Source organism: Syngnathoides biaculeatus, chromosome 4 (genome assembly GCF_019802595.1).
Source record: "Syngnathoides biaculeatus isolate LvHL_M chromosome 4, ASM1980259v1, whole genome shotgun sequence".
NCBI classification, from domain to species: Eukaryota; Metazoa; Chordata; class Actinopteri; order Syngnathiformes; family Syngnathidae; genus Syngnathoides; species Syngnathoides biaculeatus.
In genome coordinates this window covers 21,825,872-21,852,037 of record NC_084643.1, presented here as the reverse complement: position 1 = coordinate 21,852,037, position 26,166 = coordinate 21,825,872, and the positions used below count along the sequence as shown (strand labels likewise).

Genomic DNA, 26,166 nt, shown 5'->3' with positions numbered 1-26,166 from the left:
GAGCGTCTATCAGAAAGTTTTAGAGGGCTTCGTGATTCCTTCCACTGAGGATCTGTGTTGAGATGGATATTTCATCTTCCAGCAGGATCTTGCCTTTGCCCAGAAGCACCAAAATCTGCTTTGATGCCATGGCATAACAGTGCTTGACTGGTCAGCCAACTCACCAGATCTAAATCCAATTGGGAATTTATAGGGTGTTATCAAGAGGAAAATAAGGGGCTCCAGACCGGAAAACAAAGAAGAATTGACAGGAAGCATCAACAAAATATGAGTTTCCATAACTTTCAGGCAATGCCACAGGCTGATTTTGTCAATGGTATGGTGCATCAAGACAGCGATTAGGGCAAATGGATTCACAACCAATTTTTCAAGTTTAACATATTTTTTTTCTGATTCCTCCTTGCAGATCCTCTCCAAATTTGTCAGGTTGAATGGTGAACGATTTTCAGGTATTATATATATTTTCAGGTCTCTCCAGACATGCTTGATTTGGTTGAAATCACTGCTCTAGCAGGGCCGTTAAAGACCAGTCACGGATTTGTTCTGAAGCCACTCCTTTATTGTTTTAACTGTGTGCTTAGGGTCATTTTCAACTAGTTGTTTTGTCTCTGCAGCTGAAAAACACCACCACAGCATGATGCTACCACTACCAACCATACTTTACTGTTGGGACAGTATGAGACGGGTGATTGACAGGACAAGTTGTTGGGTCAATTTTAATTATCCATCCATCCATCCATTTTCTTTGCCGCTTATCCTCACGAGGGTCACGGGGAATGCTGGAGCCTATCCCAGCTGTCAGTGGGCAGGAGGCAGGGTATACCCTGAACTGGTTGCCAGCCAATCCCAGGGCACATCGAGACAAACAGCCGCACTCACAGTCACGCCTAGGGGCAATTTAGAGTGTCCAATTAATGTTGCATGTTTTTGGGCCAGGAGGAAACCCACGCAGGCACGGGGAGAACATGTAAACTCCACACAAGCAGGTACGGGATCGAACCTGGGACCTCAGAATTGTGAGGCCAACGCTTTACCAGCTGAGCCACCTTGCCGCCTCAATTTGAATTAGACAAGTTTTTTTGGTGTTAGAAATATCACGGGGTACTTAAAGAAGATTTCCTCTGTAGGATCTCCTTAGGTGGACCTAAAGTTTTGGAATCTCTTTTCAAAATTGGTAAATACTAATGGCAAGAAACAAAGAAATGCGATATTTTCATGAGGAAAATCTTTAAGGAATAGTGTTAATAATATGGCGAGAGCCAATTAAATGAACAAACCTGTTCTTTGGTGCAGGAATGTTTGCCAGAAAATGGATCCAGTAGTTGACATTGTTGGTTCTCCTTGTGTTTGCCTAAGTTTCCCTTTAAGGGTACTCTGCTATCATTAGCAGATGTCACACGAAGCTAAGTAGCGTAAACGGCTTCAAAGTGCACGGTGATTTGCCGCAAGTCACATACACCCCTCCTTAATGATCATTTCTTGCTAGCCTCCTTCACATCTGCCATCCACCAGACAGACAAATGTCTGAAACTTAAAAAAAACCCTATAGTGCTTATAAAAACAACACACACATACTGTGGTGTCTTATCCAATCACTATGGGCACTACAGAGAGGAATAACTTGATATGGGGCACAAAAAAATGAACCAAAGAAGAAAAAAAAGACTAACTTTGCTGGTGCTAATTGTTGCGTGCTAACTGAAAAAAATCAAGCAAAGTAAAAGGAATTACAAGTGTTTTTCTTGAAAATACAGCACATACACACCTCCACATAAAGGCTGCCATGCTAAAATCCAGTGTATTTCTTCATAACAATACAATTATTACCTTTTAAAACAATTGAAACTATTTTTACATCCAGAATGCTCACTTGCTGAACACAGATCCAATTTCGGATCGTATAATATAGACTAAGAAAATACAATGAATGAATTGTTACAGCGCTTATTAATTCTATTAAGTTGATTAGGTTAACTGATATGTCCTTACGAGGCTTCTATGGCCTGATTTAGTAGTTCGTCCCTGGGACATATATTCTTGACGATCTGTTGTTTTCTCCTGGATGGTGCCTGTGTGCTTTGTGTACAGCCCCTGGATGCTGGACTTACCGTGGAACTATCTGTGCATAACAAGACACTTTCTTGTCGTGAAGTAGGTGGGTTGTATCTCTTCCAGTGGCTTGGGTATTATGCCAATGGGGTACAGTGAAGAAAATAAGTATTTGAACACCCTGCTATATTGCAAGTTCTCCCACTTAGAAATCATGGAGGTGTATGTCCACTGTGAGAGAGATAATAAATCCAGAAATCACAATGCATGGTTTTTTTAATGATTTGTGTGATACAGCTGCAAATAAGTATTTGAATACCTGTCTATCAGCTAGAATTCTGACCCTCAAAGACCTGTTAGTCCGCCTTGAAAAAAATGCACCTCCACTCCATGTATTATCCTGAATCAGATGCACCTGTGTGATCTCGTGAGCTGCATAAAGACACCTGCCCCCCATACAACAACTGAAACTTGTAACATGGCCAAGACCAAAGAGCTGTCCAAAGACACCAGAGACAAAATTATACAACTCCACACAGCTGGAAAGGGCCACAGAGAAATTGCCAAGCAACTTGGTGAAAAAAGGTCCACTGTTGGAGTAATTTTTAGAAAATGGAAGAAGCTAAACATGACGGTCAATCTCAATCGGAGTGGAGCCCCACGCAAGATATCATCTTGTGGCGTCTCAATGAAGCTTAGAAAGGTGAGGAATCCGCCCCGGACTACACGACAGGACTTGGTCAATGACTTGAAAAGAGCTGGGACCATCGTTTCCAAGGTCTTCTTCTTCATCTTCTTTTCCTTTCGGCTTGTCCCGTTAGGGGTCGCCACAGCGTGTCATCTTTTGCCATCTTAGCCTATCTTCTGCATCTTCCTCTCGAACCCCAACTGCCCTCATGTCTTCCCTCACCACATCCATAAACCTTCTCTTTGGTCTTCCTCTCGCTCTTTTGCCTGGTAGCGCCATCCTCAGCACCCTTCCACCAATATACTCACTCTCTCGCCTCTGAACATGTTCAAACCATCAAAGTCTGCTCTCTCGAATCTTGTCTCCAAAACATCCAATTTTGGCTGTCCCTCGAATGAGCTCATTTCTAATCCTATCCAACCTGGTCACTCCGAGCGAGAACCTCAACATCTTCATTTCTGCCACCTCCAGTTCAGCTTCCTGTTGTTTCCTCAGTGCCACCGTCTCTAATCCGTACATCATGGCCGGCCTCACCACTGTTTTGTAAACTTTGCCCTTCATCCTAGCAGACACTCTTCTGTCACATAACACACCAGACACCTTTCGCCAGCTGTTCCAACCTGCTTGGACCCGTTTCTTCACTTCCTGACCACACTCTCCATTGCTCTGTATTGTTGACCCCAAGTATTTGAAGTCGTCCACCCTCGCTATCTCTTCTCCCTGTAGCCTCACTCTTCCCCCTCTACTTTTCTCATTCACGCACATATATTCTGTTTTACTTCGGCTAATCTTCATTCCTCTCCTTTCCAGTGCATGTCTCCATCTTTCTAATTGCTCCTCTGCATGCTTCCTGGTTTCACTACATAGCACAATATCATCTGCGAACATCATGGTCCAAGGGGATTCCAATCTAACCTAATCTGTCAGCCTATCCATTACCACTGCAAATAGGAAGGGGCTCCGACCTGATCCCTGATGTAGTCCCACCTCCACCTTAAATTCTTCTGTCACACCTAAGGCACACCTCACCATTGTTCTGCTGCCATCATACGTGTCCTGTACTATTTTAACATACTTCTCTGCCTCACCAGACTTACGCATGCAGTACCACAGTTCCTCTCTTGGTACTCTGTCATAGGCTTTCTCTAGATCCACAAAGAAACAATGTAGCTCCTTCTGACCTTCTCTGTTCTTTTCCACTAGCATCCTCAAGGCAAATAATGCATCTGTGGTACTCTTTCTAGGCATGAAACCGTACTGTTGCTCGCAGATACTTACTTCTGTCCTGAGTCTCGGTGACTTCCAAGGTGACTGTTGGTAATACACTAAGACACCATGGTTTGAAATGATGCATGGCACGGAAGGTTCCCCTGCTTCAACCAGCATATGTCAAGGCCCGTTTTAAGTTTGCCAGTGACCATTTGCCCGATACAGAGGAGTCATGGGAGAAGGTTTTGTGGTCAGATGAGACCAAAATGGAACTTTTTGGTCATAATTCCACTAACCATGTTTGGAGGAAGAGGAATGATGACTTCCTTCCCAAGAACACCATCCCTACGGTGAAGCATGGGGGTGGTAGCATCATGCTTTGGGGGAGTTTTTCTGTACATGGGACAGGACGACTGCACTTTATAAAGGAGAAGATGACCGCGGCCATGTATTGTGAGATTTTGGGGAACAACCTCTTTCCCCTAAGTCAGAGCATTGAAGATGGGTCATGGCTGGGTCTTTCAATATGACAATGACCCAAAGCACACAGCCAGAAAAACCAAGGAGTGGCTCCGTAAGAAGAATATCAAGGTTCTGGCATGGCCGAGCCAGTCTCCAGACGTAAACCCAAAAGAAAATCTACGGAGGGAGCTGAAACTCTTGTGTTTCTTAGCGACAGCCCAGAAACCTGTCTGATCTTGAGAAGATCTGTGTGCACCAAAATCCCTCCTGCAGTGTGTGCAAACCTAGTGAACAACTACAGGAAACGTTCGACCTCTGTAATTGCAAACAAAGGCTACTGTACCAAATATTAACATTGGTTTTCTCGGGTGTTCAAATAATTATTTGCAGCTGTATCACAAAAATAAACTGTTAAAATAATCATACATTGTGATTTCTGGATTTTTCTTTTTAGATTGTCTCTCCCACAGTGGACATACACCTACGTTGAAAATTTCAGACCTCTCCATGATTTCCAAGTGGGAGAACTTACAATATAGCAGGGTGTTAAAATACTCATTTTCTTCACTGTATCTGATTACTGGCACAGCATAGGTGTTAATGGCCTGGATTTTATACTTGCCATTCAGCTGACTATTCAGGATCTGCCTGACCCTCACCCTGTTTAGGTATTTGGCTGTGGCTGTCCTTCAAGCTGCCTCCTCATGGTTGCCATTTACTGGTGTAATTCCCAAGTGTTTGTAGCTGTCCTCCACATCTTTTATGCTACCTTTGTTTCTCTCCCATCTGTTATAATCCTCCTCCTCTGTTTAGATATCATTGGCCTGCACTTATCTAGTCTGAATGACATTCCAATGTTATTTTTGTATATGATCGTTAGCTGAATCAGAGAATCGTGCCATGCTCATTCTTGGCATACAGCTTGGTTTCATTCAGGTACAGAAGGTGGCTGGTCATTTTTTCACTTCTGAACCAATGCCACTCTTGGTTGATGATCTGACTCAGGGGGTTCAGTGACCTTTGCAGAACAGCAGCAGGGACAGAGCATCTCCTTAGAACTGCCACGTTTGTTGTTTATCTGTGCAGTTGACTTTTAGTTCGCTTCCAGGTAGGGTTGAACATCATTTAAATTTGAGTGATTCTGGTCCTGTTATCGCCATTGACATCGCCGCGACTGCCTCAATAGGATTTGAGGGATTCTAGTCCCGCGATCGCCATCGACATCGCCGCGATTGCCGTAAATACGAGGCCGGCTTGCTAGAACGCACCTTCATGTGCATGCTCTCGACGTATTGGCCATAACTGAATCAAGCGACGAGGTAGATGATAACGTCTTTTTTCTTTTTTTTTTTGGGGGGGCATGCCATCACACAATCAACTAAAACTGCCTCGCGATTGACAGATTGAGCACCCCCTGGTGTAACTTAATTTCCTTTGACATGGCTCATGATGTTGACGACTTTCGATGTAAATGCGCTCCCAGTACGTGAAGCAGCTCTGAACATGTGGTTTTGGAATCACTTCCGAACATGCTCAGTATGGTTAACTTGCATTTCCTCTTTCTGGGCTAATACTGATTGTTTAGGATCAGGCTTGTTTAGTTATCAACATTTATGAAATAAACACATAAATTAATGGCAAGACTACACAAAATAAGTAACGTCTTTCAATATCGATTTTTTTCTACTTGTAACAAATTTTACGCACCTGATTTTTCATGCTCAACTGTGCAGATTTGCAAGTGCGATTGCTTGTGGGTGTGATCGCGCTCGTCAAATGTGAGTGACTGGTACTCTACAGAGTCTAGATCTGATAAATATATTTACCAAAACTCATCTTTTATTATTATTTTTTTAAAAAAACCCTATAAATTGGCACCAAAATAATGTTAAAAATGGGTTAGGTCCCAAGCACACCAGTGCATTCCTCTTTTTTCTTTTTCCTCAGAATGTACCAAACCTTTGATTTGGCCACACCGAACATTTCTGCGCTCTCTCTGATGAATTTCTCCTTTTTTTCAGCCTCAGGATGATCTGTTTCACTTCCATTGAGAGCTCTTTTGACTGCATGCTGTGTGTTCACAGCAACAGCTTCCAAATGCAAACCCCACTCCTGGAATCAACTCAAGACATTTTAATTCCTTCATTGATGACAGATTAATGAGGGAAGAGCCTATGCAGCCTTGTTTTTTTGCAGTCTGCTGAGTTAATTGTTCAATTACTTCTGGTCCCTTGAAAAAGAGGCAGCTCTGTATTAAAGAGCTGTAATTCTTAAACTATTGCTTCAAATTTGATATGGATACTCTCAAATTACATCTGAGATTCACAAAATTCCAAACTTTTCTATCACAATCCAAACTACTACCTCAAAACCTTATAGTGTTCCAAACCAGTGTGTTCATATCACACACAAATTAAGTCTTACCATTCACAACTGAGCATCTCTTAGAAACTACTTAAAATAATTTAGGACACAGTATCCAGAGCATGTAGTTTTTCACAATTGCTAAAACAACAACCCCTTCAAATCGAACTCTTGTGGCCAATCCTGAAACCCCGTTCAGAATTTTTATTTATTTATTTCCTATTTATACAGCTACCGGAACTTTACATATGCGTGTTGTGAAACAAACCCAGAAGATATTTGTGCTGTACATCATGGGCTTGCTCTTTGTCCACTCTGATACAATTACTGGGAATGACTGTCTGCAGTTTGTTGACCAGAAACATTCATAGCGTAAGGCTGCCAAGTGGTCTTCCTTACAACTGGGCAGGTCTTCTGTTCCTCTTGTGATCAAATCTTAAGAATCAGTGAATAGTCTCAAATCTTTCAGTTGAGACAGAAGCCTTATATATTGGGTTATGTAAAATAGTGATTGTCAACCTTTTTTGAGCCACAGCGTACATTTTACATTTGAAAAATCTCACCGCCCACCACCAAACAAATTGTCATCTAATAGAAGAGCATTTATTTGTTCTTTTTACTACATTGATTCTTAACATAGTTCTTGTTCTTAATCTAACCATTTTTTACAATTATACCCACCAAAAATGTACTGGTATTACAAAATTACTTTTGACATACCCTTAGTGTGAGCCTCGCTACACAAGGTGACTAATAAATTAAAAAGTTATTGAAAATGAGTAAGTAAGTAATTAAAAAAAACACATGTTCTTCCATCTATCCTTTTTATTAGTAACTCCATTCTGGTGTCTGGATTGTTTTCCTCTATTTAAAATACTTACTACATAAATTCTCATTTATTATGTATTTAACGACTTATTCTGTCTGCTAAGTATCATTGTTTTTATAACAGGAATACGTTAAAACAGCAATACGTTTGAAATTTATTATGAAATTCACTTTAGACTGTTGTCTTGGCACAATTAACAACTGGTTAGCACATCCGCCTCACAGTTCTTAGGAGTAGGGTTCAAATCCGTCTTTGCCTCTGTGGAGTTTGCATGTTCTCCCAGTGCCTGCATGGGTTTTCTCCGGATACTCTGGTTTCCTCTTTCATCACAAAACATGGATGGTAGGCTAATTGAAGACTAAAATTGTCCGTAGGGAGTGTGACTGTTTTTTGTTTATTTGTGCCCTCTGATTGGTTGGCAACCAGTTCAGGGTGTACCCCACCTCCTGCCTGTAATTAGCTGGGATAGGGTCCAGCATACATGTGACTCTACTGAGAATAAGCAGAGTAGAAAATGGACCGATGGAAGGGTAGACTGTTGTCAGATTCTGAAGGAGTTGATAAGTGTTCATTTGGAATTTAATTCCTGTGACCATTCTAGTTATGTCTTCCTTTTTCAATTAGCAATTGACTTACAGACTGGCATTTTTTTTTGTCCATAGTGGTAATATTTAGATAGTGTGAGTATCATTGTTGTTTTAGTTGCAGCAATCGTGGTTGTGTTCCTAGCAGTAAAACATGGTCATTAAATTAGACAGAAAACAAATTGGCTTTTAGTTTCATTTTAATCCTGAAGCTCTCAGGTTCACGTCTCAAAAGCAATGAGCTTTTTTGCTGATGGTAAAAGGATTGTGTGGGTGATGTGAAGCAGATTTCTGAAGGAGGATAGGTCATGTTTGGTGCAGGGCTTCATGTTGTGTGTTATGCATCCCAGCAGTGCCGAGTTGATACAGTGTCATGGGTGTACCTCCTACAGTGGCGTGAAAATTTTTTCTTCCTTCTTGATTTTTTTCTTTTGTTTTTTTTTTGCACATCACACATAAAGATTTAAAATAGTTAAACCAATTTTAATATTATATAGAGGGAACCCAAGAAAATACAAAATGCAGTTTACAAATGACAATTAACTTTTTTTAAGGCACAAAAAAAAAAATCCAAACCTTCTGACTCTCTGTGGAAAAAGTAATAACCCCCTGAACCTAATAACAGTTTGTGCCATCCTTGGCAGCAATAACTGAAATCATGCATTTGCGTAGTTGGCGGTCTTTCACATCAGTCTGGAGGAATCTTGTCCAACTCTTCTTTGCATAATTGTTTCACCTCTACAATATTAGAGGGTTTTTTTTTAACGCAAATATCCCATTTAAGTTCACACCACAGCATTTCAATTGGATTTAAATGCAGACTTTCTCCTTCAGGATTTTCTCGTACAAAGCAGAATTCATTGTACCATCAATCACAGCAAGTCGTCCTGGTCCTGAGGTAGAAAAGCAGCCCCAACCAATCACACTACCACCACCATGTTTCACTGTTGGCATCATTTTATTAATTAAATGCTGTGCCATTTCTAATGCCAGATGTAAAGGGCTGCACACCTTCCAGAAATTTCAATTTCTGACTCGTCTGTCCACAGAATGTTTCTCCAAAAATATTGAGGATCATCAAGGTGTTTTTTGGCAAACATGAGAGGAGCCTTTATATTCTTTGCTGACTGCGAAGTTTTCGCCTGGGAACTCTCACTTGTACGCCATTTTTGCCCAGTTCTTATGGTGGAGTCATAAACTTTGGCCTGAACTGAGTCTAGCAAGGCCTGCAGATCTTCAGATGTTGTTTCAGGTTCTTTTGTGACCACCTGTATAAGTCGTCGTCGGAGTCGGAGTACTTTTAGTTGGTTATCCACTACTGGGAAGGTTTGCCACTGTTCTTAGTTTTCTCCATTTGTGGGTAATGGCTCAGACATTGGTTCACTGGAGCCCCAAAGTCTTGGAAATGACTTTGTAACCTTCTCCAGACTGATGGATTTCAATGCCTTTTTTCCCCATTTCTTTTTCAATTTCTTTGGATCGTGGCATGATGGACTGGTTCTTGAGCTCTTGTAGCCTACTTCATATTCACTGACAGATTCTATGTAAGTGATTTTGTGATTCAACAGGTATGGTGGTAATCAGGTTTGGGTGTGGAGTGTGAAATTGAACTCACCTTTCCCAAATTTTCAGTTAGTCATATTGACTTTGTGATGTAATAAGGGAGGGCAATTACTCACAGAGGGTCAAAAAGTTTTGGATTATTTTGTGCCTTAATAAATTGAATTGTCATTTGAAAAAATAGTTTTTTATTTCCTTGGGTTGTCTCTGAGTGATAAGAAATCAGGAGCGGGTCAAATACTTTTTCACAACAAAGTATTTCTCCATAATTTCTTCCTCATTCAGGTTTTTCTTTTCCCACTCATGAAGATTTGTTTTTAAACTTATAGTTTACAAATCAACTTTGGGCTTGCACCTTCTTGAAAAAAAAAAAAAAACCTCTGTGACTACTGCAAATGTCTTCTGAAAGTGCTGATTGTTTAAATTTGATTAGTCACTCCAAATGCTAAAACAAATGTGATAACTTCATGACTGCCTTTTCCCCTTTTGAATAAAGCCATGTTTTTCCCTCCCAACAGCTGTGCCGTACCCACCACAACATAAATTGACCATAAAAGAGCTTTTTGAAGATGGTAAGCCCAATGCAGAGCTCCTACGTAACCACCTCGTCAAAGAAGGCAGGGTGGAGGAAGATGTGGCACTCAGGATCATCAACGATGGAGCCAACATCCTTCGCCAAGAGAAGTGCATGTTGGAAGTGGAAGCACCAATAACAGGTATGGTGGTAAAAACTCATGACAATGCCAGACACTTGATTGTAGGTGATTGTTGGCAGGGGTGCATTTCTGTCATATATCAAAGCGGTTCAATACAACTGCATAAGTGTTTCACGAAATCACTTGATGCACTCAGAATATATGAATGTAAATGCAGACAACACATTCCCTGTAAGAAACTCAATACACTGACCAGGATATGAATTTGGGCATACCTGACTAACTCAAGCAGAGTCACAGAGTTGACCAAAAGGGATTCCTTTGATATCTTATCAAAGGCTGTGAATTGTTACACACTTGTGATTTCTTCGATTTTTGTTTAAATAATAAATAAATAACAATTCCTCTCATAAGGACTATGGGGTTTTCTGTCAAAGTTTTTGCCTGGAAATTAATTTGATCCATTTTGGAATGAGGCCATTCATTATGTAGTGAAGGGACGTGATAACTTTCCTGATGGACTGTAAGGATATGTACAAGAGAAGGATGGTTTTCATTTCAGATTTTGGCCAAAAGCCTTCTGCACTCAATTTCAAGAGCACTTAACACTTACAGCTAAAATGAAGTACTGTACTTAAAATGTCAAATAGATCATTAAAATAATCATAAATAAATAAATAAAGCCCCTTTTTTTCGTAATCAATACATCAAAGGGTTGCCTTTACATTGACATTTACCGAAACACTGCATATATTTTCAATATCTGTATATTACACAGTCTTGTTAACTGAAGTGTTCTTCTGTTATACTAGTATGTGGTGATGTCCATGGCCAATTCTTTGACCTTATGAAGTTATTCGAGGTGGGGGGATCACCAAGTAATACAAGGTATCTCTTCCTTGGAGACTATGTAGATCGAGGATACTTCAGCATTGAGGTAAGTTATTTTTATTCTGCTATTATCGTTATCGTTTATTGTTACGTAATTTAATGATACACCTATTCAGTGTTTTGATTTTACATTTGATAATATATTTTCAGTGTTACTTTGACAGTCTTAAATATGTGCTCCTTGGCTGAATAAGTTTTGCTGGATGAATTTCTTTTTGTGACAATTCCAAAGGTCACAGTTCATCCATGTTGATTGGAACGGTTAAAAATAAGACCCGGGTTTGGAATTGAAGGCTGCAGGCCGGTTGTACCAAGCGGTCTGCAGTGGCCTTGGTGAGAGTCATGGCTGGAGGCTGGCAACTAGACTATGCTTGGATCCATTATAGCTTCAATGATGACCCAGTTTCATGAGTAAAAGGATATCAAAGCATGTATAGAAGCCTCTCAAAATATCCCTGAACTGTCCTTCTCACTCTCTCTGCATTTTGATGCATTCATGTGCCTCTGTGGATGAAATAAAACCTCTCAGTGGTTGCTGAAATTATTTCAACTGACAAAAATAAGAATAAATTAACTGATGGAAATCAGACATTGCCTTTAGTTAGGTTGATTTTTAAAATGATTCTGTTTAACCACAAAATTGGAAAAAAAAAACAAAGCAACTAATATATCGGTGCACAAGATTGAGCGATTAGTCATGTCTGGAAAGTGGGGTACGGAGATGAAATGATTAAGAGCCGACTGTTACTTTTATGCTGGTCACTTGTGAGCTGAGTTCCATAAACTGTCTCCGCAGTGTGCATGTGTAATAAATGCCAGCTCAAGCTGTGCATAAGTATGCCAGTTAAACCTCACTCCTTGAGAGCCTACAAGTACGATTAGCGGCAGCCAGTGGCAAGTGTTTTTGTGTGAATAGTTATTTAGACCCTTACACCTCAGATGCTACATTTAGATTGTAAGAAACACAATAACGCAGGTTCCCCATCCTGTGTGGAGTTTGCATGCTCACTCCATCCATGCATGGGTTTTCTTCAGGCACTCCAATATTCCTCCCACATCCCAAAAACATGCATTAATTGGAGTCTCTAAATTGCTCTCAGGTGTGATTGTGAGGGTGACTTTTGTCTGTCTCCATGTGCCCTGCGATTGGCTGGCAACCAGTTCAGGGTGTACCCTGCCTTGTGCCCGATAATAGCTGGAATAGGCACTGGCACTCCCATGACCCTTGTGAGGATATGTGGCTCAGAAAATGAATGAATGGATATAAATATATCCATCCATCTATTTTCTGAGCCGTTTATGCTCACAAGGATTGCGGAAGTGCTGGAGCCCTTCGGACAGGAGGCGAGGTACAAAAAAACCTAAAGTGGGTGTCAGCCATTTGTAGGGGACACATAAACAAACCTACCTACAGACAATTTAGAGTCTCCAATTAATGCATGTTTTTGGGATGTGGTAGAAAACCGACAGAGGCACTGGGAGAACAAACAAACCACACACAGGCAGGACCAGGATTTGAGCCCGAGTCCTCATAACAGTGAGGCAGACGCTCCTCATATATTAAGCAAGCCCAATGTTGCAGAATATTTAAACACTAAGATAACTGCTTCACAACGATGAACTGCTGTATTTTATGAGTGATTAAATCTACAGCTTAACTAAATGGAAAGAGAACGTCACAGTATACTCATAAGTGACATTATTATACCATTATACTACATTAGGTGTGTAGCTTCTAAATGTGACTTACGTCTAAAAATTGTTTGCAACTGTTCATAAAATCCAGTCCTTTATAGTTTAGTCTGTTTAATTTTAATATGTCACTGTAGTCTGACAGTAGGCGAGCCACCGAGAGACACAGTCTCTCCAGTGGGTCCTGTGCCGTCCCTGTAGTCTCCTTTTGGAACACCTCACAAGGGGGGCGTCTGGGAAGCATCCGAATCAGATGCCCTAGGCAACTCATCTGGCTTTTCTCAATGTGGAGGAGTAGTGGCTCAACTCTAAGACCCTCCCATATGACGAACTTCTCATTTTGCTTGTCTCCAGGATCTTCAGTTTGTGACCATAGGTGAGGGTAGGAACTTAGATTGACTGCTAAATTGAGAACTTCGCCTTTCAGCTTAGGTCATTCTTTACCACAACAGACCATTACAGTCTACATCACTGCAGAGGCTCCACTGATCCGTGTTGAACCCTTCTGGAAGTTTTTCTCCATGGCCTCACTGAACTACTCCCATGCCCGAATTTTTGCTTCAGCGACCACCAAGGCTGCATTCCACATGGTCAGCCAGTACCCATTAGGTGCCTCAGGAGTCCCACAGGCAAAAAAGGCCCTATAGCACTCGTTAATCTTGAGGGCACCCCTCACAGTTGGTGTCCACCAACGGGTTCGGGGCTTTCCACCACGACATGCACAGACCACCTTACGACCACAGCTCCGGTCAGCCACGTCAATCTTGGAGGCGCAAAACATGGTCCACCTGGTCTCGATATCCCTCACCTCCCCTGGAACATGAGCAAAATTCTTTTGGAGGTGGGAGTTGAAATGACATCAGACAGGAAAATCTTCCAGATTTTGCCAGCAGACTCTTACAATAGTTTTGGGCCTGCCTATTCGGATTAGCATCTTCCTGCACCCTCGGCGCCAACTCACCACCAGGTGGTTATCAGTTAACAACTTTGCCCATCTCTTCACCTGAATGTCAAAGACATGCAGATGTAAGTCTGATGACACAACCATAAAGTTGCTCATCAAACTACGACTTTGGGTGTACTGGTGCCAAGTGCAGGTGTGTATAACCTTATGCTTGAACATGGTGTTCAGTATGGACAATCCGTGATAAGCATGGAAGTGCAATAAGAGAACACTGCTCAGGTTCTGATCGGTGGGGATGTTCCTCGCAATCACACCCTTTCAGCCCTCACTGTCATTTCCTACATGAGATTTGATGGAGTCCCCAGCGAGAGCATCGCTTTCCCTCTAAGGACTCCAAAAAGGGTGGGTACTCTGAACTGCTGTTTGGTGCATAGACGCAAACAACTTTCAGGACCCATCCACTCACCCGAAGACAGAGGGATGCTACCTTCTTCTCCACCAAGGTGAACACCAATGTATAGGCACCGAGCCAGGGGGCAATAAGTATACCCACACCTGCTTGGCGCCTGGGAAACTCCAGAGTGGAAGGCAGTCCAACCCCTCTCAAGAGGACTGCTACCAGAGCCTGAGTCATGTGTGGAGACCAGCCTGACTATATCTTGTCAGAACTTCTCAACCTCACACACTAGCTCGAGCTCCTTCCTTGCCAGAGAGGTGATGTTCCATGTCCTTTGAGCCACCTTCTGGAGCCTTGGAATAGATAGAGTTCTTTGCCTTCGGCCACTGCCCAGCTCACACTGAACCCAATCTTTATGCCCCCTCCCACAGGTGGTGAGCCCATGGGAAGGGGGAGCTACATTACCCTTTCAGGCTGTGTGGCTAGACCCCATGGTTGCAAGTCCAGCCAATAGGTGCTCACCTTCGAGCCCCACCTCCAGGCCTGGCTCCAGAGGAGGGCCTTGGTGACCCACGTCCGGGCAAGGGAAACCTGAATCCATTTATGTTTTCCACTATAGGGGTTTTTCAGCCGTGCTTTGTCTGCTCCCTCACTTAAGACCAGGCTGCCATGGGTGACCCTACCTGGGGCATGAACTCCCAGACAACTTAGCTAGGATCATAGGGACACACAAACCCTTCCACCACGATAAGGCGACGGCTTCCAGGAGGGGTTCCTCATGATCATCATCGTTATATGATATTTATTTCCTCGTTTTTTTTTTTTTTTACATTATTTTTTTTGTTTTCAATGATGCAATAATACAAATTGAATAAGTTGTGGCCAAATCTTTCCTGCCAAGCTTTTTAATCTATGTGCTACAGCTCGTCCTTGAGTGTGGAACAAACAGAATGACTGATCGTTTCACATTCCTGTTTTCAATGATAGACCGTCTTGGGTGTTTTTTTTTCCACCATGTCACCGTCAGGAAGGGCATCCGGCGTAAAAATTGTGCCAAACATATATGTGCGTTCATCTGAGATGACACGCTGTGGCGACCCCGAAAGGGACAAGCCGAAAGAAACCCCCCCCCGTTGCCAGCGCTTTAAGGCAGCATCAAGTAATGAAAGTACCAATAATGTGCTCGACCAGATCTTTCATTCAAATCAACACACCCACGAGCGCAAGTGGGTTGAAGTAAGTTTATATTAATGGAGGTGCTTGGGAAGAACGCAAACCAGCAATGACATTGCACTGCCACTTAATCCCAAGTGTAAAATAAAGGCTAAACATTGAAACTACTTGTTGCTGATTATTTTTAAATTCATTAAATGATCATTACATTGTTAAACTCAAATGTGCTATTTAGTCAAAATCTGCATTGACTCATTTTTCTGTTGTTGATTCTCTAGAAATATGATTGTGTACATATATCACATTAATCGTCATATTCATATTGCAAATGTAATCTTAATTGCTACATTTGCGCTCACTATTAGAACTGATTTTTTTTCCTTTTACAAAAGGCAACGCAGCTGTCTTCAGAATGAGTGAACAGTGTACATGAACATGAATTCAACAATGTTGTTGCCTAGGAAACAAAGTGCCCCGTCAAGTATTATTATACCTTTGTAGGAAAGGCTTTCACTTCTTTACCTACAGTACTTGGCAATATCATTTTTTTCTTTGATTCATAATCCTAGTGTGTGAGTGAATATCTGCACTTTGTTCCAGTTTTTAGATGTACGCTAAATTACACTATATTTTTAATCAACAGCAATTACATTTGGTCTTAATAACTTGGAAAAATTGTGTGTCTCCCGAGTGCCTTGGTCAAGTTTACCTAGATGGTTAGGAAGCAGACATGCATATCTCAATTTAAATTCCTTTATTGGTCAGCAGTGGATTCTGAAGCCAAGTGGAGTGAGCTACTTTACAGTTCACTGTCGTTCCCTGCATTTACAAACATGTTGATAATGGTTAGCATTCCATCTAAAAGTGACAAGTGACACTGGGAACTGTTCTAAGTATTGAAGAAATACAAATACATTTGGACTTTCACGTCATTTCTTATACCCATTGTCTTACATACTGTTACTGATGATAGTTGCGCATTCTGGGTTGGAGGAGGAAGAATTGTGTTTGTGTATGTATGTGTGTGTCTTTGTACACACGCACGCACGCACACACGTACACACGCGCACACAAAATTATAACAAGGTCTGAAGTTGGTCAGGACAAAACAAAACTGTTAAATCTTTTTTTATCTTCATGTGTCTTGTCTGTAGCTGATATATATATATATATTATATATATATATATACAAAACTACATGTTCAACAAAAAAAGTTTTAAAATCAAAACATGTGGTGAGTTGAAAATATTTTAGAAGAAAATCTCATGTCCTGTATTTTGCACCATAATCTCAAAGAAAATATGACGTCTTTGTTGGTTGGTTTATAGCTTCAAATGTGCTGGGTGGGTGGTCTCATAAATGGAAAATTAGAAATATACTTTTATACTGCAAATGTGTTCTTTTGCCATTTATACAGTGAGCTAAATGGCTGTGCATATACAACTTGTGCATTACAAGGCAGTAAATGTTCTACCTTTGTCAATTTTCTCCTTTATTTATTTATTTGTTTACTTATTTATTTATTTATCTATCTGGTTATTTATTTATTTTGTCCCTTTGTCCTCGCAGTGTGTTCTTTACCTCTGGTCACTCAAGATCAACCACCCTACCACACTCTTCCTCCTGCGAGGGAACCATGAGTGCCGGCACCTCACAGAATACTTCACCTTCAAACAGGAATGTAAGTGCAAGTCTTTCAGCCATATGAAGGCCAGTCCAATGCACTCGCACTCCCTCAGCTGTCACATACTGCAGTAGAATGGAGTTATATAATGGAAGCATTGATTGGAATTGTTTTCATTCAAATTTTGTAGTTTAATCTCAGCAACGCTTGTCCATCTCTTAACAGTCAGGCTAATTTACATATTACTGCCCCACACTTTGTTTCTCCGACCAAGATACAGCAGGTCGGGTGAATGTTAGCGAACAGCATTGCAGCATTAGCGCTATAATTTTAGCATGTTTAGCGTACCAGATACACCACATCTACCGCAGCTCCACTTCCAGTTGATGCGCAGACTCGTCACCGTCTCTGATGAGGCCAATGACCATGGTGTCATCTACAAACTTCAGGAGTTTGAGAACCGGGTGCATTCACGTGCAGTTGTTCATGTAGGGAGTCCAGTTGAGACGCTTCCTATGTTGACTCAGGCTCAGAAGTGGCTTGACCCGAGGAACCTGACAGTTGTAGTTGATCTCTCAGATGTGTCTGAATGTTGTGGTTTTTCTTTGAAGCTGTGACTCCCGCCTCATAATAGTCTTTCTGGATTATTGCTTGATTCTTGAATCTTCTCTATTTGATAATCCGCTGAACCCCACGGTAATTTTTTTGATCTTCTCCTGCCACATTTTGTGCTTCGACTAAACTTTCCATTGATATGCTTCGGTACAACAGTCTGTGCACAGGCAGCCCCCTCAGCTGTGAACTTTTGTGGCTTACCCATCCCATGGACGGTATCAGTTATGGTTTTCAATTCTGCATTGTTCTTCATATTTAACCCAACACAGACAATTGACCCAAACTGAACACATCTAATGACCATTGTGAGGGTGTCTTTCGTTTAGCTGATGGTTGGTGTGTGACACTCAGTTTAAAACATTAATGCCCTGCAAAATTTGGGATAATTTCTTCACAGTGTTGTAATTTTTTGAATTCTTGATTTTTTTATTTTTTTTTATTTTTATTTTTTTTTTGCTGGAAGCCTTAAATATATAAAAATAAATAGATTCTTCAAACTGTTGGGCCTGAATCTATAATCTATGAAAGTTTAACTTTTTGAGTGTAATTTTGGAAATACATTTTGTTTTAGTGGGGAGTATGTTTTTTTTTTTTCTCCCACAGATTCCAATTCGGGACTGAAGCCAAAAATGTGCTCAAATGTGTTTATATAAGAGTTTCATAACTGACGTTTTTCAAGGATGGTGGCATTTGAGAGTCCACTTAATAAATTCACTACTGTCCCTGCCCCTCTTTGTCAGAAAGGGTTGGTGAGATCAGCACAACTCTTCATCTGCAAAAGAGACTCCACACTGCCAAAGGAGCCTTTTTAGTTTTATGATTCAGATGAAAAACTGAGCGTCAAGTGGCATCTGGCGTGTTGTTGATTCTTTCCATACAATTAAACACGATTTTGGTTGGAGCCTGTGTGTCCGTTTCTATGTATTCTTGTATGTGTTTATGTGGCTTAATAGAGATACAGACAACCTTAACAACTATTAATTGATTTCACTCACAGAATCATCTTCACCTCCACCTATATGCACCCCCATCTACAAACTAACAAAATGCATATTTACACACTGTCCATCTTTAGATGTGTGGTGTAAAACTCTTAAACATGTTCCAAGTCAATAAGTTTTAAAAAAGTAATACAATGCACTATACTAAACCCATCCATCAATTTTCTTAGCCGCTTATCCTCACAAGGGTCGCGGGAGTGCTGGAGCCTATCCTAGCTGTCAATGTGTAGGAGGCAGGGTACACCCTGAACTGGTTGCCAGCCAATCGCAGGGCACATACAGACAGACAACACTCGCACTCACAATAAGACCTAGGGGCAATGTAGTTAATGTTGCATGTTTCTGAGATGTGGGAAAAAGACGGAGTGCCTGGAGAAAACTCACGCAGGCACAGGGAGAACAGGCAAACTCCACACAGGTGGGGCTGGGATTCGAACCCTGAACTTCAGAACTGTGAAACCAACGCTTTACAGCTGTGCCTCCATGCCGCCCGATACTAAATCAAATAGTACCGCACTGATATAGCGCTGTATCTACATTATCACAGTGCTCAAAGCGCTTTACAAGCCTCATATTCACCCACTCATACCTACATAAAAGGATTCGAACCAGCTACCCTTGGATCTTTTGATGATCCACTCTACGTACTGACCCCAGCTCAGTGGCTGAATTTAGAGATGATGAGAAATTAGGGAATCCAAAAGCATATCACCATCATTACATAGCTGTAGTGATTTATGACAATGTGTTCAAATCACAATAGTAATTCTATTATAGAATAAAGCCACCAATATGAACTGGTGCATATTTGTGGTTTGGCATTCACTAAATGTCCTATTCACGATAGTTGTGCAAATTATCCTCCTGTTATTCATCGAAAAATGTATGTACAGTGTTTGCTATTTTTGTGCAAAGCAGTAAAGTGACTGCTGTGGCACTACCTGGTGGGGTCTTGGTGCTTGGTGGAGTTGAAGATGTTCAGTTAGACAAAATTTTTACTAGGCTACTATCGTATGGCATCTATAGGCAATAACAGTGCAGTATAAACCTTTCTATGGAGGGTATCGTGGTTTTCATGATTTACGGCAAGGCTCAGTCCCTATCCCCCTCCTTCTAATGTGGGTTCACTATATGGTAAAAGTTAGTGATGATTTTTTCCCCCCATGCGTCCTAAGTACTTTTCCTTCTAGTATAAGGCTATAGGCTACCTGTGTGAATATGCACAATACTGTGTCAAAGTTTTAGACAAGGTTTACATTTAAAGTCTGCTAAACAGTGCTTGAGTATGCTTTGACTGGAAATAGGATTATCTGTGCCATGTTGGACAACTGTAATAGTGTATCTTGTTCTGGCCCTGGCTCTCTATTCTGACCTGCAATGAGTTTGCTTCCCCTGACCCTAATCTGATTTGCAATGCTGTACAAGTGACACCCTGGAAGATGTATTATGACTGTTACTGCTAACAAGCCGCTGGACTCATTCAGAGCATATCCTCTGGCAAAACTTTGTTGATTGAGCCTACAATTTGTGTCATGGACATTAATGAACATGTATGAGGATAAAACCTTAGTCCCAAATGTTACAGTGTAACCTGCTACAAAATGTCAAAAGGTATATAACCATACAAATTTGTTGCACGATGTTTGTGACAGGTAAAATTAAGTACTCAGAAAGGGTCTATGATGCCTGTATGGAGGCCTTTGACTGCCTACCCCTTGCTGCCCTGCTTAACCAACAATTCCTGTGTGTACACGGTGGACTCTCACCAGAAATAAATTGCCTTGACGACATAAGAAAAGTAAGTAACACAATGTGAAATCATACATCAGTCTCACGCTGTCATGAAAGTATACATATAATATTGTAAACTTGTCTTTTCAAACAGTTAGATAGATTTAAAGAGCCTCCAGCATTTGGGCCAATGTGCGACCTGATTTGGGCCGACCCCGGTGAGGATTATGGCAGTGAAAAGACAACGGAACACTTCAACCATAACTCTGTCAGAGGCTGTTCATACTTTTTCAGGTGTTAAATGAAATCTCCTTGGCAGTTACGTCTCCTAATAGCAGTGATAACCCTAGAAAAATAATTTATTTAGCGCATAGGCAATGGCTTAGGTATATTTAAAAATATTCCAAACTGCTGCATTTCTATATATGGTCGTTACAATATACTATGCACTGGTATTTGCATGACTGACTTGCATTTAGTCATGCGTGACATTGTAACATTTATTTCTGAATAAGTAGTATGGTTTGCTAGGAAGGCATTTAATCTCCAGATTTCTCTCAACCTCACAATAAAAAGCATTAACTTTAAACAGATTGGTCAACTTGTCTTTTATCTCTTTGCAGTTACTCAGCAGTCTGTGACTTTTTGGTAAATAATAACTTGTTGTCAGTAATTAGAGCCCATGAAGCCCAAGATGCTGGGTAAGTATGTTTGCTGTTTTCTCAATTTTTTTATGACATGCAATATGCCAACGAGTTTTTTGTGTGTGTTCAATAGGTATCGGATGTACAGAAAAAGTCAGACTACTGGCTTCCCTTCGTTAATTACAATCTTTTCAGCTCCAAATTATCTTGATGTGTACAACAACAAAGGTATGGGCATGTTTCGTTGACTTAACAGTTTTCTTGCTAACTACCAAGTTTTGAGCTTCAGACTTTGTTCTCTTTTACCGTAGCTGCTGTTTTAAAATATGAGAACAACGTGATGAATATTCGACAGTTCAACTGTTCCCCCCACCCTTACTGGTTACCTAACTTCATGGATGTCTTCACATGGTCTTTGCCATTTGTTGGAGAAAAGGGTATGTTAGAAAAATAAACATAAGCTCAAACTGTGCCTTGCAACAGTATTTACCCCGTTTTGTTACATTACAGGACAACCTTTATTTCAAAACAAAAATGTTTTCTGATCTTTCTTTAATTTATCTTCACAAAATAGGATGACATTTGAAGTGAAATGAGGAACACTTACATGAAAAAATAATTTCTATATTTAAAAAAGTTGGTATCTGTATACAGTAACTTTACACCTCCCTAAAATTTGCAAAACATTTGACCCAAGTCATACAGTTCAAAGGAAATACTACTCCATACTAAGGAAATGTATGGAAACTTTTGTCCTGGGAGAAAATACAAAATTCTCTAAGAAATTCTCTCTGTCATTAATATAATTAAATCATTTTGGTTATCCTGACTGACCTGAAACAGGAGAGGTTGAAGACTTTATACGCCTGTGGCAGCGCGGTCAACAACACCCGCATTGCATCACGTGGCCTACACAATGCCCCACGTCAAAAAACACAGTGCACAGTGTATGTAATTTTTTTTTAGCTTCAACTATCAGTAGAAGTGCTGATATTCTTTACTCACCTTTTAGAATAAGCTCTCCCTCTCTCTTGTTTACTTATTTTTTAAAACTTGTGGGCTCTCTTTTTTTACTCCCGTATTGTGTGATAGAGGCGAGCAGCTTCACATATACAGATGGATAGGAAGATGCACATCTTTCTGTGCAGTTCAGTGCCAATTGTCCCATGGACTGGGACTGTGGCCTGGCCAGTGTTTTAACACAGCTGCTTTATATAGTCTGAACACATTTTTAATTACTAAGATGTGCGTGCTGGTTTACACGTCCCTCTAAGACATGATTTTAGAGATAAAAAAATCAGCCATTGGAGTTCGTTTCAGATTTGATACATCACGTTGCACCTGCTCAATTAATCTACTTGCACCAACTTCTCCCAGAATGCACAAAATGCTGCACAGTAATTTTGTCAATTTGGCAGACACCCACTTAGGTGATCAGCTTCCACATCTGTTCGTGTGAGCTCAAGTTTGTGCCTCTTCTTACATTCCCAAATCTTTAGTAAATAAGGCCCCAAGTAGTTATATCAGCTTCTGCAGTCAGGATATAATGCAAGTGGGAGCATTTTAACAGAGACTGATATACATAAATCAATAAACATCATAAATTTTGAATCTCAAAAACTACACAACATTCTTTTCCAAACAAGTACTTTTTACACATGCATTTTTAAAGATATATGAGGTTGCTAAAGTGTTCCTCCCCCCACAGTGACAGAGATGTTGGTGAATGTGCTCAACATTTGCTCTGATGATGAACTCATGTCCGAGGGAGATGATCTCTATGAAGGTAAGGTTGTAGCTTCAAATGTCTAATCATAAACCCTCTATAACTTAGCATATATCTGTTTTCGCCACGCAATCAGTGGCAGATATGCTCAAAAAACCCTTTTTTTAGGAAACTTTTTTTTTTTTTTTTTATTCCTGCAGAGTTGTTATTTTTAAGGATACGCAATACAGTACACATTATTTATGCACACAAATTACAGATGTCATTCGTCCAAGCCAAGCAATGCCCGCCTCTGCTATGCTAGCTGTTGGTTATGGTCCTTTCCAATCGTTTCAGCTGGGGGTTGTACAATTTAGTAGCTATTTTGTAACGTGTACAAGCAGAGTAGTTAAATTGATACCTGTAAAGCTATGCAACTAACTCCCCCAATTTGAAACTTTCAATGCATCAATGACTTGATTTCTCAGTAATAAGCTGTCTTCCAGGTGGTACTACAGCGATGCGTAAGGAGGTAATCCGGAACAAGATCCGTGCAGTTGGTAAAATGGCCCGGGTCTTTTCGGTCCTCAGGTAGGAGCCACTGATTTCATTCTGTTTTTTGTCCTTCTTTCTCATGAACTTTCTAGCCTTGCCTCAGTGGGAACTTGGGTAGGTATGTTGTGCACTGAAACCTGACAATGGATAGTTGTGGTGGGTCTGCAATGATCAATAAAGCAGAATCAGCCAGCATGCTCATACGGTGATTTCATTTATTGAGGAAAAACAACATTTTAAATTGACATGGCCCTGTATGGAAAAAACAATCACCACCCTTGTTAAATCGTGAATTAATTGTGGCTAATTACAACTTTTGGTTAATTTTCATTGATCATACCCAAGCCTGATTACTTCCAGACCTGTTCAATCAGGAAATCATTTAAACAGAATCTGTCTCGACAAAATCAAGTCTGACAAGAGAGCTAAAAAAGTTGAAACAAAATGACACAAACCAAACAAATTGAAGAACAGTAAAAAATAAAGTAATTGGCATCTGTCAGTCTGGGAAGGGCTACAAAAGCCATTTTTAAGGGTTCTGGATTCCAGTGAACCATAGGAATTGATGGAAACAGAAAATCTTGAGGGAGACTGCTCTTCCATCAGTTTGTGACCTCAAGCTTAAAGCTCTACCGACATGTATGGCAAGATTTTTAGTACGTTTTTAATTTAAAAAAAAAAAAGGCTGCTGGAATGGACCCATCTGTTTTTCACCACACGTTATGATCTCCTAAATGGATTTTTTTTTATCCCGCAATGAAAATCCTCTCGAGGCATTCGTTTTGAAGAAGAAGCAGGAAGTGAAGTTTTTTTCCAGAAGCTCACACTGGCGGTTTTGTGTTTTTATACCTGTTTTACCAGCACAAAAGTAGCTGTTTTTTCCTGCGTGTTAGCCAAAATTCCATCTCATTGTATTTCTGGATATTGCTTGAACACTCGGGAGGATGGATTCATTCTTCACACGTTTCCAAAACACTCGGTTCGTCGTGAAAAATGGATTGCACAGGTGCAAAGGATGAGAGCTTCGTGGGTTCCAAATGACAGGTAGGTGTGTATCGAGCTATTACAAAAAATACTAGTTGGGGGGGGGCGACGTAATCCTCTCAGAGGTAACAAAAGATCCGCGTCATAATAACTTCATAAAGTACGTAAATCGGGTGCTAAATGTGTCAATATGTGTGGGTGGCGTTGGGTTCGGAGGTGGATCAGGTAGGAAAGTGGTTTGGCCGCATGAAAGGAACCCGTACGCTACATACTGTCATACATACTGTTGGGGAGTCTGTTGTCAGTTAGAAGTGAGCCGCATATCGTCTAATATGGCTCAAAACGAGAGGGTAATATGGCCGAGGTCACTTCACTTGCTTCTGAGATGTTCTCTTCAAAAAGAGCTTCAGTCTCAGAAGGGGCGTCAGAAAAATCCGAAAATCTCTGTTGTTCGTCTCCCATAGAAGGTTGCACAGCGTCTTCTCAATGGCAACTGTCCCAGTGTGACAACTGTAAATGACGTAGCAGGCAATATGGCTACCACTTGGATGTCGAGTGAGACTTCCGCACCTTTGCGCATGAATGGCACGCTCTCTGCTCATATTTGTTTTTTCGTATAGACATTGAAGTGAATATTATATGTAATTTTCATAACAATATCTATTTTACAATATATATAATAATAATAATAATATATATAGGCATGTCAGTAGACCTTTAAGTGCACTTGCGTTCTGCAGCAGCAAAATGATCCAAAGCCGTGTCAAAGTCCCGTCTTGAAGCCGATTGAAATGCAGTGGCGTGACCTTAAAAAGGCCGTTCATGCTCAAAATCCCTCCATTTTGGTTTCAGTAGTTTATTCCTAAGGATGGCCCAACCAGTTATTAGAATAAGGGGGCCGTTACTTTTTCACACAGGTAACTTTGGAATTTTTGTTTCCCTTAATAATTGAATAATAGTTGAAGAATTTCAATCACCATTTAAAAGTATTTACATTTGTTTGATCATCTTAAACATTAATGTGAGGAAAAAATGAAGAATATGAGAAGCTGTTCAATACTTTTTTGCAGCACTGTTCAGTCATTCTCTTCTCAATGCATTTAACTCCTGTCCCATTATTTGATTAGAAATTTTTCATTATTATTGGTATAGTTCTGACCATTTGGTTGTCATGTCTTTGTTTTTTTAAATTCATTTGCCAGCTATTCAATTCTAGTTTTGTTGGCATTCATGTGAATCCATAACATAGTCCAAAAAGTTGTCCCATCAAAAGTGCATTTTTACCATTTGAGGTGTCTGGAAGATCTTCTCAAAGTAAGTAAGCCAAAGCACCAGCCGTTCTTCCACTGCTTACATTGATGAACACAGGCTGCAGCTTGTCCCTTTCGGGGTCACCACAGCGTGTCATCTCAGATGAACGCACATATATGTTTGGCACAATTTTTACGCCAGATGCCCTTCCTGACGCAGCCCTTCTCTGGGAGTGGAGGCCCCAGTGAGATATGAACCCACAATCCCTGGTGTACCAAACCAGTGCTCTAACCACTGAGCTACGGGGCCTCCTTCCACAGGCTACAGCAAGATGGCGTTTAAAAAAAAAAATCCACTTTCCTCCAAAAGTATTGTAACACTGAGGGTATTTCTGTCATGGTCCTGCCGGTCCAGCCCTGGCTGTGCGGTTTCCCACACAGCCGCACTGATTAGGAGGCGCACACCTGCCCCTCATGCTGGCTGATTGGCCCCGGTGTACATCAGAGCCTGGGGACGACTGGTCCTTAGCCAGATCGTTGCAACTCATGTCCTGCACTCCCGTATCTCTGATCGTGAACCCGTGTGTACCGACCTCCA

The 26,166-nt window shown here is 40.9% G+C and overlaps 1 protein-coding gene across 3 annotated transcripts in view; it reads left to right on the top strand.

Annotated features, from left to right (window-relative positions):
- ppp3cca (protein phosphatase 3, catalytic subunit, gamma isozyme, a) overlaps positions 1-26,166 on the top strand; it is a 49,665-nt gene that overhangs the window by 10,110 nt on the left and 13,389 nt on the right. For 2 of the 3 annotated variants that reach the window (XM_061816687.1, XM_061816685.1), the window contains exons 2-11: positions 10,264-10,461; positions 11,214-11,338; positions 17,029-17,140; positions 20,352-20,497; positions 20,585-20,724; positions 21,054-21,131; positions 21,208-21,302; positions 21,386-21,511; positions 22,783-22,860; positions 23,286-23,370. In XM_061816687.1, the coding sequence (XP_061672671.1) occupies positions 10,264-10,461; positions 11,214-11,338; positions 17,029-17,140; positions 20,352-20,497; positions 20,585-20,724; positions 21,054-21,131; positions 21,208-21,302; positions 21,386-21,511; positions 22,783-22,860; positions 23,286-23,370 (1,183 nt within the window). Of the gene's footprint in view, positions 1-298; positions 317-406; positions 450-10,263; positions 10,462-11,213; positions 11,339-17,028; positions 17,141-20,351; positions 20,498-20,584; positions 20,725-21,053; positions 21,132-21,207; positions 21,303-21,385; positions 21,512-22,782; positions 22,861-23,285; positions 23,371-26,166 lie in introns of those variants that run through there. The other variant, XM_061816686.1, reaches the window with a different exon arrangement.